At 36.6% G+C, this 13,187-nt stretch overlaps 1 protein-coding gene across 1 annotated transcript; it reads right to left on the minus strand.

The window, feature by feature from the left end:
* Positions 1–230: 230 nt before the first annotated feature.
* Positions 231–12,823, minus strand: fkbp10a (FKBP prolyl isomerase 10a). Its single transcript, XM_023293665.3, has 10 exons — positions 12,537–12,823; positions 10,826–10,971; positions 10,552–10,741; positions 10,315–10,460; positions 5,047–5,236; positions 3,230–3,375; positions 2,935–3,124; positions 1,638–1,780; positions 1,393–1,556; positions 231–1,301 (listed from the first exon to the last, which is right to left on the minus strand). Exons 1-10 carry the CDS (start codon positions 12,788–12,790, stop codon positions 1,131–1,133), a joined length of 1,740 nt encoding a protein of 579 aa, XP_023149433.2. The 5' UTR covers positions 12,791–12,823; the 3' UTR covers positions 231–1,130.
* Between the last annotated feature and the right edge of the window lie 364 nt (positions 12,824–13,187).

Here is a 13,187-nt window from a genome sequence, read left to right on the forward strand (position 1 = left end):
ACGTTTCACAACACCGTAATAGGTAACATCCTATGATAGAATTTCTGAGTCCCTCCAAAACAAACTTTGCAACCAGTGGTTTAAATCATCTTTATATTAAGGGGGAAGAGTCATGTAGCATCTAATTAAATTTATTAATATTATTTATGGATCAGCCACAACATTAAAACCACTTCCAGGTGAAGGGATTATTAATATTAAATGAATAATAATGATACAATAACATTGAGCATGTTTGTGGGCTTTTATTTTACAGAGTCAAATTTGTCCACAACCCAAAGATATTCAATTTACTGTCATAAAAGTGAAAGAATTGCAATTAACATGAGAAAATGTAAAATACAGCGGCAACTTACAAATATTCTCTTACAAGATAATCTGACGATTGTTTTCTCAATTAGTTGTTTAGTCTATAAACTGTGGAAATGGTGAGAAATGTCAAAAATGAAGAATGTCTAGTTACGTCTAGCTTGTCCACAACCCAAAGATATTCAGTTTAATGTCAAAAGGAGAAAAGAAACAAGAAAAAAAAATAAATTTAAGAAGCTGCAATCAGATAATTTAGACTATTAGTCTTAAAAAATGGCTGAAACCAATACAAGATATCAACTAACAGCTTGAGGAACACGACAAAGAGCCTTAATCAGGTGGTTTTAATGTTGTGGCTGATCTGTATTTAGGTAATAATCTGGATTTTGGTCCCAGCCCAAATGCTTTGTAGCATAATTTGATATAAACATACCTTTTTTCAACAGATCAAACCATTTTTCTTTCACATTTTTAAAAAAACATCTTCTCCACATTGAAGATGAACATTTCCACCACTGCTTTTTCACTGTTTACACTTTGACACGTCACAGCAGGAAAAACACATAAATATGGCTTAAATCCATTGAGCTGCTTTGGTTATTTGTTAATGCTGGCTGACTCGTACAGACATTCAAACAGAAAGGAGCCACTGTCAATGTTCGTAGCAGTAAAATGTGTCTTTCCAACTATAGCAAGCCAATATGCCTACTGGTGTGAAATAACAATAGTTTCAGTAAACCTGCTGCCTTAAATAAAGCCACAGCAACTTCTGAAACCTTTTCAGAACAGCTGCACAACACTCAAATACCTGCATGTGTCCTTTACAACTCGTCCCGCTTCACTTGTTCGTCGCTGAGTTCTGCTTCTGTGATTTTTCCGTCTTTATTCCGGTCCTGGTTATCAAACATGTCCTTAATTATGCCGTCGGCGTCGACTCCTGGCCGAAGACGACCTTTTCCTTCTTTAACTTGGAGCCTGATGAAGGTTGAAAACTGGAGAAGACGGAAGAAAACTGAGTTTTACTGGTTGTTTTTTTTTTTTTAGAAAAACATGCGTTACACTAGACTCATCTTGACTGCTCACCTCCTCTAGAGGAACCTCTTTGTCTCCATTGAGGTCCATAGCTGGAAAAAGAGGATCAGGTCCGTCTCCGATCCAAACAAACATGTAGCCTTCAGGTACACCTTTCTGCAGCTCCACTAACTCCAGTTCGAAGAAGAGCACTGCACTCCTGGGAACTGCTCCAGCTGATCAAAGGAGACTAAAGATGATTCAAAGCAAAGTAAAAAGAAAGTTTGTGCATCTGATTATTACCGACAACAACTGACCTCCATTGTCTCCGTGACCCCAGTGTGGAGGGACAATCACTTCCCTTCTTTCTCCAACACACATCCCTTTCAAACCTTCCTCCAGACCCAGAATCACCTGATTCGCTCCCAGAGTGGTGACTGAAGGTGACGTGAACTGATCCCTGCAAAGTGAAGCATCACCTGTTTACACTTTTAATAGTAGGAATTTTAAAAATCCAATGAACCCTCTGAACTCCATGCAGCTTCTGCATGTGAAAATGGTGAAAAATGTCAAAAATTATATGGAAGATATCCAGTTTAATGTCAAAAAGGAGGAAACAAACCAGGAAATATTCACATTTAAGAAGCAGTCAGAGAATTTAGACTTTATACCAGCACACTGACTATTGAGGAACATGACCAAGAGTCCAAAAATTAACCTACACAACGTGAAATGTTTTTGGGTTTTTTTTGTGCTTGTGTCACATTTTCTCATTGTGGGTTAATTTTTCACTGCAATATAAAGTCCTGCATCTCTATAGAAACAGCTAAACCACGACTAGAATTAAAGAGAACGGAAATGCGATTTTTCTGCAATATGACACAGTTATAAAGCCATAGATCATAAAAAAAATATCAGAAAAACCCAAAAACCTGAGATTAAAATGCACATTTCTCAAATTATCCATAACTGTAGCATTACTGGAAAAAGGTTTAGCTCTACATACTGTGGATATTTTACTACTAAAAATTTCATTCGTTTCCATACTCAGTGTATACAAAGCCTGCAGTTCAGTCGAGTCGTCTGAATTTTTGCCACGTAACTTTAATTGCAGCTGCGTCACTAATGGCTTTTCGGTTGCTCCAAAAAGTACCTAATTTTTTGTTTTTCTAGTGCAAACTGTTTATTATTATTTATATGAGAATTTTTTAAATGAAAAATGTAGAATAAAATGGTTTTGATCACATATTAGCTTATGTCATGCTCAAAACTACACTAAAACTAAACTGCACATAACACGGTAAGTTCATGGTCTGTCAAAAAGTTGGAAATCTGGTGATTCTTTTTGTGTTTTTACTGTTTCTGCAGGTATAAATGTTGTCATTTTGATCATTTTTAAACTTTTCAGACTCGGTGGTGGGTTTCAGGGTTCAGAGGGTTAAATAAAACTCAGAAAACTAATAAAACGTTGAGTCATGCATGTATGCGTGCTGTTGTCATGGATGCATAATAAGATATCTGCAGTTCCAGACCCGCTGAAACGTGTCAGTAGTGATTTACATGCATGAAGCGGCAGGATGCAGTGCAGCAGAGAGAACAGCGGGGGGCGCTCACGAGGAGTACAGGAGGGCGCCGTCCATCAGTGAGCAGTTGTAACGGTACTGGATCAGATCGTCGGCTTCGGTGGTCGCGTCGCATTCCTGGGGCTTGTGGGTAACTTTGATGTCAACGAGATCTTTGGGGTTGTGGAAATCGATGACGTGGATGTCGAAGACGAGCACCGCTGAGCCTGGAATGATGTCTCCTACCGCATGAGCAAAAACCAGGGCAGAGCTATGAACTTAAGCAACACTTTGCGGTCTCGTGCTCCATCCAAGTGTCTTTTAAATCCTCCTAAATGCAAACTCACCGACTCCGTCTTCACCGTAAGCCATGTGAGGAGGGACGGTGATCCTCCTCTTTTCTCCCATGCACAAACCCTGCAGAGCTTTGTCCATCCCTCGGATCACGTATCCCATCCCAACGTAGGTGTTGTAGGTGCTGTTTCTCTGGTAGCTGCCAAGAGATAAAATAAAACTTTATTAATCCCGAAGGAAATTCTTGTGTCAGATATTGCTCAGAAAGAACTATTTGACATAAGAAATGCAGTGCCTTATAGAACAGAGTAAATGTAAGTACAATACTATACTGAAGTTACATGAGTAGACCAAATTTTAGAATCTTTTACTCAACTTGTCCAAAAAAACAAATACAGCTGGTAAGGATCAACCACCATTTAATAAGTCTGAAGTGTTTTGTTACCTAATCTTAGACTGATATTACTGTATAATGTGCATTATCAAACCAGACAGTTGACTTAAGAACTCTTTATTGATCCTGAAGGAAGTTCTTGTGACAAAACAAGAAATGCAGTGTCTAAAAAGTAGAACAGCCGTAAATATAAGTACAATACAATACTGAAATTAAATAAGTAAGATAAACTAGCTCAATTTTTACCCAGAATTTAAGAATTCTTTACTTCTCAAAAAAAGTTTCGACCACCATTTAATGTCCCAAGTGTTCTGTTACCTAATCTTATATTTATATTACTCTATAATGTGCATTATCAAAACAGTTTGCTGCCTTAGGAACTCTTTATTAATCTTCACTGATCCAGATATTTCTATAAAAAAGAGAAAGACATAACATAAAAAAACGCAGCACTGCCTATAATGTAAAAAAAACAATAAGATATCAGAATATAATACTGGAATAGGATAAGTGAGCTAATTGCATGAACAAACGCTACCTCAAGTCCTTAGTTCCTGCAGTTTGACTGTCTAGCATGTCCATATCTTTGCAATAATATATTTTAATACAGTTTCTTTCCCTTCACAGCCTTCCAGGTGCAACAATCTACATCATGTAATTCTATTTTTTCGCTTTACAGCTCTGCAGTAGTACTGTTTATATTCTATTGCTATCCTGTGAAACTACACCCATCACCTCAAACACTGTTTGTTTATTCTGTAGCTCGTCCAAGTCAACATCTCTTAACACTGTTTTTTCTCAACAGCTAAACAGTCAAAGTTTGCTCCTGTAAAGCCAACAATAAAATGTAAAACTGTGTTCTCTCTTTCAGCCCTTCCAGATCAATAAACAGGATATAAAAACGTTCTCTAACAGCTCTTAACACTGGACTTTTCCCTCAGAAATGTGAACTCCTTCATGCCAAACCTGTACATATGTACATTCATCATGCCTTGTACATTGTTTATATGAGACCTTTATTATTGTACTTTTTGTAATTCTTGTGCTTCTTTAATGCCTGATCTGTATCCAGCTGCTGTAACATGAATTTCCCTGGTGAGGGGTCAATGAAGTTTATCTTATCTTATAATTAGGCTAGAATAGAAAAATAAAAAGTAATGCTGGCAATTATGCTGAGATAATATCACACATGATAATGAAATATTGCATCTTGTTTATCAGAAATGTTGCCCATTACATCGACGATGCTCGACACTAAAGTAAAATCTTGTGCATTTAATCAAAAAATTGCAAATGAAAACAAAATAATATACCTGAGAAATGAAAATATGAAATATTGCAGATGAAATTAAATGCCACACAAGATATTGAAATTGATATTGATAAACTTTTTAAAAGTAATATTGCAAATTATCTTGATATTATTGTTTAGATGGAATTTCTAGCTTCTGAAAATGGACAAATGTGAAGTTTAACCTGGAGTCGAAAGCCGTTCCGTCCTGGAAGGTGCCGTTGTAGTGGTAGCGGATGTAATCTCCAATCACCGTCCGGCGGCTGCAGCCTTCAGGAACCTCTTTCACCTCCACAGTCAAGTTGTCTTTGGGGTTAAAAACATCCACCAGTAGCACCTCGAACACAAGAGTCGCCTGAGGAGGAACCAGAGTCCCTGACAGGAGGAAAGAAACACTTAGATCATTAGTGGTATATATGGACACTGAAAAATGGCAATGAAAAGCTGGATTACTTTACTAATAACACAGTAAAACAATGAGGTGATGAAAAACAAATAATAATACTCCCAAGCACTCTTCGTATATGCTTGTTATTAGTTATATTTTTATACTACACTTAGACTGTTTGCTACTCTTTTTTTGTATATAACAGCAATTTCTGCACCTTATTTCTTCTACCAACACGGTTTGCACATTAATTGCACATTCTTTTGACATTAGGTTCCTTGTTTTTCTTAAATGTTACATGTGTGAACTGCTGGAAACCTGGAATTTCCCCAAGGTGTCTTTAAATACCGCCAAATCCTTGTCACCCACACATCACATATTTTGTTTTTAACATAACTCAATAATTTGTTAACGCCACAATGGGAAAAATTTGTAATGCTACAACAGCAAAGGGAATGCTGCAAAAATGTAGGAACATGAGTAGAAAAATTTAAAAAAACAATGAAAATACAAAAGCACTGTTGATATTGTACAGATTGCGAAAATTCTGATTTTGCACACATTCCTCTGGATGTGCAAAATAATGATATTAAAAAATGCAATTAACAAGAAATATGCATAAAAACATAGATACAGCAGGTCCTTCCTTCTCACTGCTGTCAGATTTTAATCTCAGTCGCCCAAACATGGAGAAACTGGCATATTTCACTCTGCTGCAATATCAGCATCTACTACTTACAGAAAAATCTATGCGACATAGTTAAAATCTGTGCAATTCCAGTGTTTCTACTCATGGAAGAATCACTGTTTGTTAATATACACAAATGTGCAATATTGTTATTTCTTGCATTTAAATGAATCTGGGCAAAATCTGAATTTACACATAGAGAAGAATCTGTACAATATCAACAGTAATTTTGCATATTTCTTGTTTATTTTTCTACTCATGTCCCTACATTTTTGCACTATTTCTTCTGCAAATTTCCCCCTGTGAGATTAATAAAGGCGCATGTCGTCTTTAATGATATAATAGTACGCAATAAGTGAAACAAGAAGTGGTTGTACATATTGCACATAATTAACTTCTTCTATATTTACAAAATAATTGCTCCAGCACTGATTCTTCCACATGTAGAAAATATAGATTATTGCACAGATTTTTCTAAAGGGAGAAAATAACAATATTTCACTGTTTCCAGCCAGTGTGGGAACACAAAACACTGCAGGTTTAACAAGCAGGCAGCTCTGCAATTTGAAGGGATTTATTGACATCCTGCAGCTGCACTCACTTCTCCACACTTATACACCCTCCAACTCTGAAACATCAGCCAGCAACACTCAAAAATTAAATAAGACGGCTTCGTATTCACCCTGTAGAGGCGACTGACCTACTATAAGACCTGCACGGTATGATATCACAAATCTGCAATGTGTTTCTAGTTTAATAGACCACAAAAACTGAATATCCAACACCCACTGAATAAAGAAATCAATTATTCAAACATGCTTTTATGGAACAAATTGCACATGAAGCCCCAGCTAATTAAACGGGACATAAATTCAAACAAGGCATTACAACTAGAATAAATTACGGTTTCATTTCCCACTGTTGCTCCCTTTCAAATATTTTCATCTAAACTAGTCCTGCACAATATATATTTCCACATCACAACATGCAATAGTCACATTACAGGCAGAGCAATGGGAAGAAATGCAAATCAGCTCAAACACATCATGCTACGACAAGAAAACTTGCATAGTTGTCATTTTCCATGACTGATCTAAGAGATAAGTCTGTCTGATGCACACATCATTTACTCTGATTTAAGGCTTCTTTGATGCAGTGAGTTTTCTGTTGAAGTTTATTTACAAGATGCCGAGTTTGTTGACATTCAGGCTCCACATGTGTACAGCGAAAATAAGCAAAGAACAAGAGAGAAACACTAAAAAGGAAGATCAGTAGCATCTGTTGCATGCAAATGTTTTGGATACAGAAGAGCTGATGTTGACCAAAACCAGATACTGTGTGAGTTGTTGCAACAACTAATTAGTCCGACCTTTTAATCAAACTATAAATACCATATGAGCAATGTTCCAGACAGCAGAGAGAAATCACTGAACTTTCTAAGTCGCAGAAGAGGAGTTAACACAGCTACCAAAGACTCTTCTAAAAACGATTCTGTTACTTAACAAGTGGTATGCAACGCCATCACACACCTATTTTCTCAAGTTGCAATTCAGGAACTTTATGAAAAATACAAGGCACAAGATGAAACAGAGCAAAAGGAATTTTATGCAGCTACAACAGACTCATTTAGAAGCCTCAATATCTACGTTAACAATGAGGAGCTCTAGCTATGAAATTGCTGTTTGCACAAACTGCCTTTTTTCTGGATCATACAAGTGAGAACCCCACAGCAGGACTGAAAAAAGCTACCTGGAGCCTCAATGAGAGACATGAAGTCTGTATAACAACAGTCAAAGTGGTGAAAATGTCTGTCTTGCTGCATTTGGTAACTTACACTCATGTTTTATTTATGAGGATACATCTAAAAGTTCTCAGCCTGAACTGAACTGAAACTAACTGAACTGAAAAAGTCTTATCTGAATGTTCACACAAACTGAAATGGTTAAAGTGATCAATGTTAAAAAAAAGAGAGAGAGGAAAGTTTTGAACTGGCTGCTATATCTCCAGGACTCCAGAAACAGTCAAACGTGGCTTTCAACTCTAGCTCTGTGAAGCTTATTCACCTAAACTGCACCGTCTAACTTCTATTTGTTTCTCAAACTGAAATCCCACATGCATTTTAGCCATTTTCAAAGTGATGATGCATCTGGAAGCTCAAGATGTGACCTCAGTGGACCAAGTGCATTGAAGTTAGAGGAGACTATGTCAATAAATAATGCAAGAACCATCTTTTTCCTGTGATGTTTTCTAGTGAGGCTGGGAGAAGAGAAGAAACGGCAGAAAAACAATATATCGCTATCAGATTTTGCTAATATTGTGCAGCCTTAATGCCTCCAGAACAAATAACTCATTTCCAACATGCTTATATGGGACAAATTGCACTCAAAAGCCCAACCAATTCAACAGAATATGCAAAATCAAACATAACTTGAGGAAATATTTAAAAAGAAGAAAAGGAGGTTTAATTTCCTCTGTTCAGTTTTCCACCATTTTTTTCTAAACTCAGCAGTTTTTAACATTTACCGCATTCTTCTTCCCTGACGGTGTGCTAAATAACCTCACAGTTGCCCCCAAACTGACACCAAATAATATGAAGGCAGCTGGTGCTTCATCTGATTTCACAAAGGATTTTTTGCCATGTATTTATCGTGCATGTTCACTTTGTAATGACGATAAAAACGCGATTTATTGCTCCACACCAGCTACCCAACACCTCAACTCTAACCAGACCAGTTTACCCAGTGAGACCAAACTGATACCAAACTCCCAGTAGGACAGTCAACAAGCAAACTTACAGAATGTCAAAGTACTGCAGCATTACTGTGATACTCTGCAGGTCCAAACCAGCCTGTATACTTTACACACTGTTTTTCTAAGTTCTAACATTAGCTCTTTACCTCTCAGGCTGATTTTTTATTTTTTTTTTGGAAGTTTCAACTTGCAGCTACTTGCAGAGATTTGTATGACATTTGCAATCCTTATAGATCACTGCATACAATACTTTTCTTTTCAGTGCTACAGCATAATAACTGCAGACTCTGCTGGAAACTAACAGCACCCAGAAGGCAAACAGGAATCAATGTGAGAAGACGTTCAGTCTTGAGCACCTGAAACCATCTGCAGAGACGCATTTTAAAAGTAGATTTTTGCTCTCACATGGCTGTAAAAGATACAAAATGATCAGTGGAAAAGATGCTAAAGCCCCATTTAGACATTCATCTGGCAGGTTTAACAGCTTAGTAAAGTTATTATGCTGAAATCATGCAAATGTGACTCAGTATTGCTGTTTAAGTTGCACAATTAACACCCAATAAATGCAAAAATACTACCATAAAGTATATCACAATGCACACAGATTCATGTTCTTAAAACCAAATCCTCATCAACCTAAGTCTGTTGAGACAAATGAATATAACTACACTAATAATTAGAGGTAGGAATGACAGATTATGTGATATCTGTGTAACTGATATTTTAGTGGGAATATTTTGTTTTGTTCCCATATTTTACTGTTATGTGCTCTGTGTAAACACAGCCTGCAGTTCAGTTGAGAAGTCCCTGAATTTTTATCACATGACTGTTGGTTGCAGCTGAGTTACTAATGGCTTAATGATTACATTGAGAAGCCAAGAATTTTTTTAGAGAATCTGGTTACTATAAACTACTTATATTTAATGATTTTTAAAAATAATACATGTAGAATGAAATGATATTGATGAAATATCAAGGTTTTTAGGCTTATAGTTGTCTAATTTTCCAAACACAACTACGCATCACACATGATTCCTTTAAAGACCTTAAGAATGTTGAAAATCAGAATTTTTTTTTTGTTTTTCAGTTTCCTATGTAATTTTGGTGATTTATTTATTTTTTTAAGCTGACAAGCCTTTAAAACCTGCTGACAGGCATTCTCGGTTGAGTCAAGAAGCACAAAATTTGAGCAAATGGTTTATTTTAGACGAATTTTAAAATGAGACACGTGGAATGAAGATATTTTTGACAAAGCATCACAAATTAAATTTGCTTAGGTTTTCCTCAAATGAGCAGCTCAAACACGGTCAGAAAGTTGAAAATGCAAGGATTCCTTCTGTTTGTACAGTTTCTGGCTTTGATATTTGGTGTAATTTAGGTGATTTTTTTAATGAAAACATGAATTTCAAGCCCACTTGCAGGTTTTAGGGTTTAGAGCGTGAATAAAAATGTCCGTATTTGGTGACAGAAACATGTCATATTAATATTTTGTCTAATAATTGAAGCAGAGCAAACAAATTCAGGACTTTAACAGGAGATTTTGGCTTCTAAAATCATTCTTAGTAGGTTAGATTTTTCAAGTATATCACCAGGAAGGTAAAGGCTATCTAGAATATAAATTCATACCAGAACCGCTTTCTCCATAAGCCAGGAAAGGCGGAACGATGACGACCCGTCTCTCTCCAACACACATCCCCAAAAGACCCTCGTCCAAGCCCTTGATGAGGTGTCCCTTCCCCAAGTAGGTGTCGTAAGTCAAATTCCTCGAGTGGCTGAACCAAACAGAGCATAAAGTTGTTAAAAAGCATGGAAACAAACATGAGATGATTCTAAGTTCATGCACCAGAAAGAGTAGCGTCTCACCTGGAATCAAAAGCTTCACCGGACAGCAGCGTGCCGTTGTAATGATACCGGATAAAATCTGACGCCGCCGTGGTTCGGTTGCAGGCTGCAGGTCTGCCGAGCGTTCGGATCTGGACTTTGTCGTCAGCGTTCCAGATGTCCAGCAGGAGGACGTCGTAGACCAACACAGCGTCGGGAGGAATCACTCCACCTGTCAGAGCACAAACAGCACAGATTAACATCGACTCATATTAGATTAAATGTAAAGTTTACTGCTGCGCTGTTGGTTCTCCACCTGTTCCGATGCTTCCGTAAGCCAGGTGTGGAGGGACGATGATCCTCCGGCGCTCGTTGACACACATTCCCTGAAGACCTCGATCCATGCCAGTGATGAGTCGACCCAAACCCACCTGGCTGATGAAGGCTTTACCTCGGTCATGACTGTACAGACGGTAAGGAAAGGAAATCTAATGAGCTGTAACTCGAGGAAAGACATTTATACTATTGCTATGATTAGCCACGTAATATACACATTTTATTTTGTAATATTTTCCACCTTAAACATAGAAAGAATACAGTAAAGCCCCAAACTGTGCATAAATAAAGATATTTCCACCATAGACTGATGCAAAAATGCTAAATAGATCAAGTTAAATAAACGAGTGACAAAAGGCATTGCATTACAGATGGTAGTGATGGATTTTAACAGTTTTTATTGTTGTTTATTTACATTTCTACTGAAAATGCCATGCCCAGAATTATTTATACCTATTTAAACTGTCTATTTTTATTTATCTTTTTTGTTAATCAAGCTTCTAAAACATTTTTGCATAACTACTACTAAGCCCTAAATTACTTAAAGACAAAAAACATGTAAGAAAAGACAGTAAGACATTGTGTGGGAGATGTTAATGATGGATTTTAACAGTTTCTGTTTAGCCTTTTTTTTTCTTTTTTTACTGAAAACGAAAATGTATACCCCTTAAATTAAAATAAAAGCCTCTAATCCATTCTACACAAATACTATTAAGCCCTAAACTGAACATATGCATGGAAATTTTAAATTTATAGGGAATTTATATTTCATCAAAGGGTTTCTTCTTGCTGTAAATTACACAGAGTGACAAAAGACAGAAAGACATTGTGCTAGAGATGGTAATGATGGATTTTAACAGTTTTAATTGTTGTTTATTTACATTTCTACTCAAAATGCCATGTCCAGAATTATTTATACCAATTTAAACCATTTAATTAATTTTTCTATTTATTAATGAAGCTTCGAAATCATTTTTGCATAAATACTACTAAGCCCTAAATTATTCAAAGCTGTGCCAAATTTTGATTCATAGTGATTTTTCATTCGAGCAACAGGTTTCTTCTTGCTGTAACAAATAATCAATAAAAGTAAGACATTGTGTTAGAGATGTAACTGACAGATTTTAACAGTTTTTGTTATGGTCTTTTTTAACATTTTTACTGAAAATACCATGTATATACCACTATTAAGCCCTAAACTGATAATGTGCATGCAAAATTTTGATTTATGGTTTATTTTTATTTCACCAAAAGATTTCTTTTTGCTGTAAATTAAATAAATAAGCGAGAAACAACAGTAAGACACTGTGATACAGATGGTAATGATGATTTTTAACAGTTTAAATGTTATTTTCTTTTTTACTTTTCTACCATAAATAAACAGCAGTCACAGAGTCTGAAGTGACAGCAGGTATTTAAACTGTGATATGTTTCATTACACTGAGTTAATGACACGTCTGCAGTTGTTTTCACAGCTCCACTAAATTATCTGTTAGGGGAAAAGTTTCTTCCTACATTTTACACAGAAAACATGATTTATATCAGCGTTGACATTAAATATTCACGTTAAACGAATGTTACAGAAGCTAGCTGGTTTTTAAGCTAACGGTTCAGTACAAACAGATAGCATCAGTTAGCTCGTGTAAACCTATTTAACGGACATTAAACGGTGTGTTTTGACAAAACTTCACCTGGAGTCAAACTTTTTACCGTCTCCGTGGAAGGTTCCGTTAAAGTGGTACCGGATAAAGTCTTCGGTCTGAACCTCTCGGGGACAAACTTTCGGAATCTCGTACCGGTCCACGACAACGTCCACTAACGGTCCGGGACTTCCGGTCGCAGAAACTACGAAAAGAAGAAGAAAAAACATGTTCAGGTCCAGTCCGGGAATTGAAACCTGCAGAAGGGAGTCAGAACCGACTGTCCGCGGGATGATGTGGGACATTGTGAGGCACAACCGCAGAGAAATTTACCACAACAAGTCCGAGAGCCAAGCTGCTGCAATGAGGACAACTACATCCGGCTTCAAAATAAGAGTCCTCACTCTGACGATAAGCTATACCAAATCAGTGTGACTTTTAAGTGCTAAAAATAAAATTTTATCAACCCAATGTGGCACATCTCTGTCAGTACACTTAATCCGCCTTCAGTAATAGTATTAACTAGATTCTGAAATATTTGGTGTGCAACATTTAATTTTCATGTGCACTTTTTCATTGCTAGGTTTGTGCAACATTTAACTTCTTGTGCAATATCTCAATTTCATGTGCAACATTTCATTTTCTGTGCAATATTTAAATTTCTTGTGTTGTATTTCATAGTCATACAATATTTAACATGCG

The sequence above is a fragment of the Amphiprion ocellaris genome, chromosome 19 (assembly GCF_022539595.1).
Source record: "Amphiprion ocellaris isolate individual 3 ecotype Okinawa chromosome 19, ASM2253959v1, whole genome shotgun sequence".
Lineage (NCBI taxonomy): Eukaryota > Metazoa > Chordata > Actinopteri > Pomacentridae > Amphiprion > Amphiprion ocellaris.

Excerpts from the sequence above, each read along its gene's own strand:
- fkbp10a (XM_023293665.3), bottom strand. The coding sequence starts at position 12,790 with ATGTCCCACATCATCCCGCGGACAGTCGGTTCTGACTCCCTTCTGCAG. Across the intron at positions 3,376-5,046 it reads GGAACGGCTTTCGACTCCAG|CTACCAGAGAAACAGCACCT; the intron begins GTTAAACTTCAC and ends ATCTCTTGGCAG. Across the intron at positions 3,125-3,229 it reads TTACGGTGAAGACGGAGTCG|GAGACATCATTCCAGGCTCA; the intron begins GTGAGTTTGCAT and ends CTCATGCGGTAG.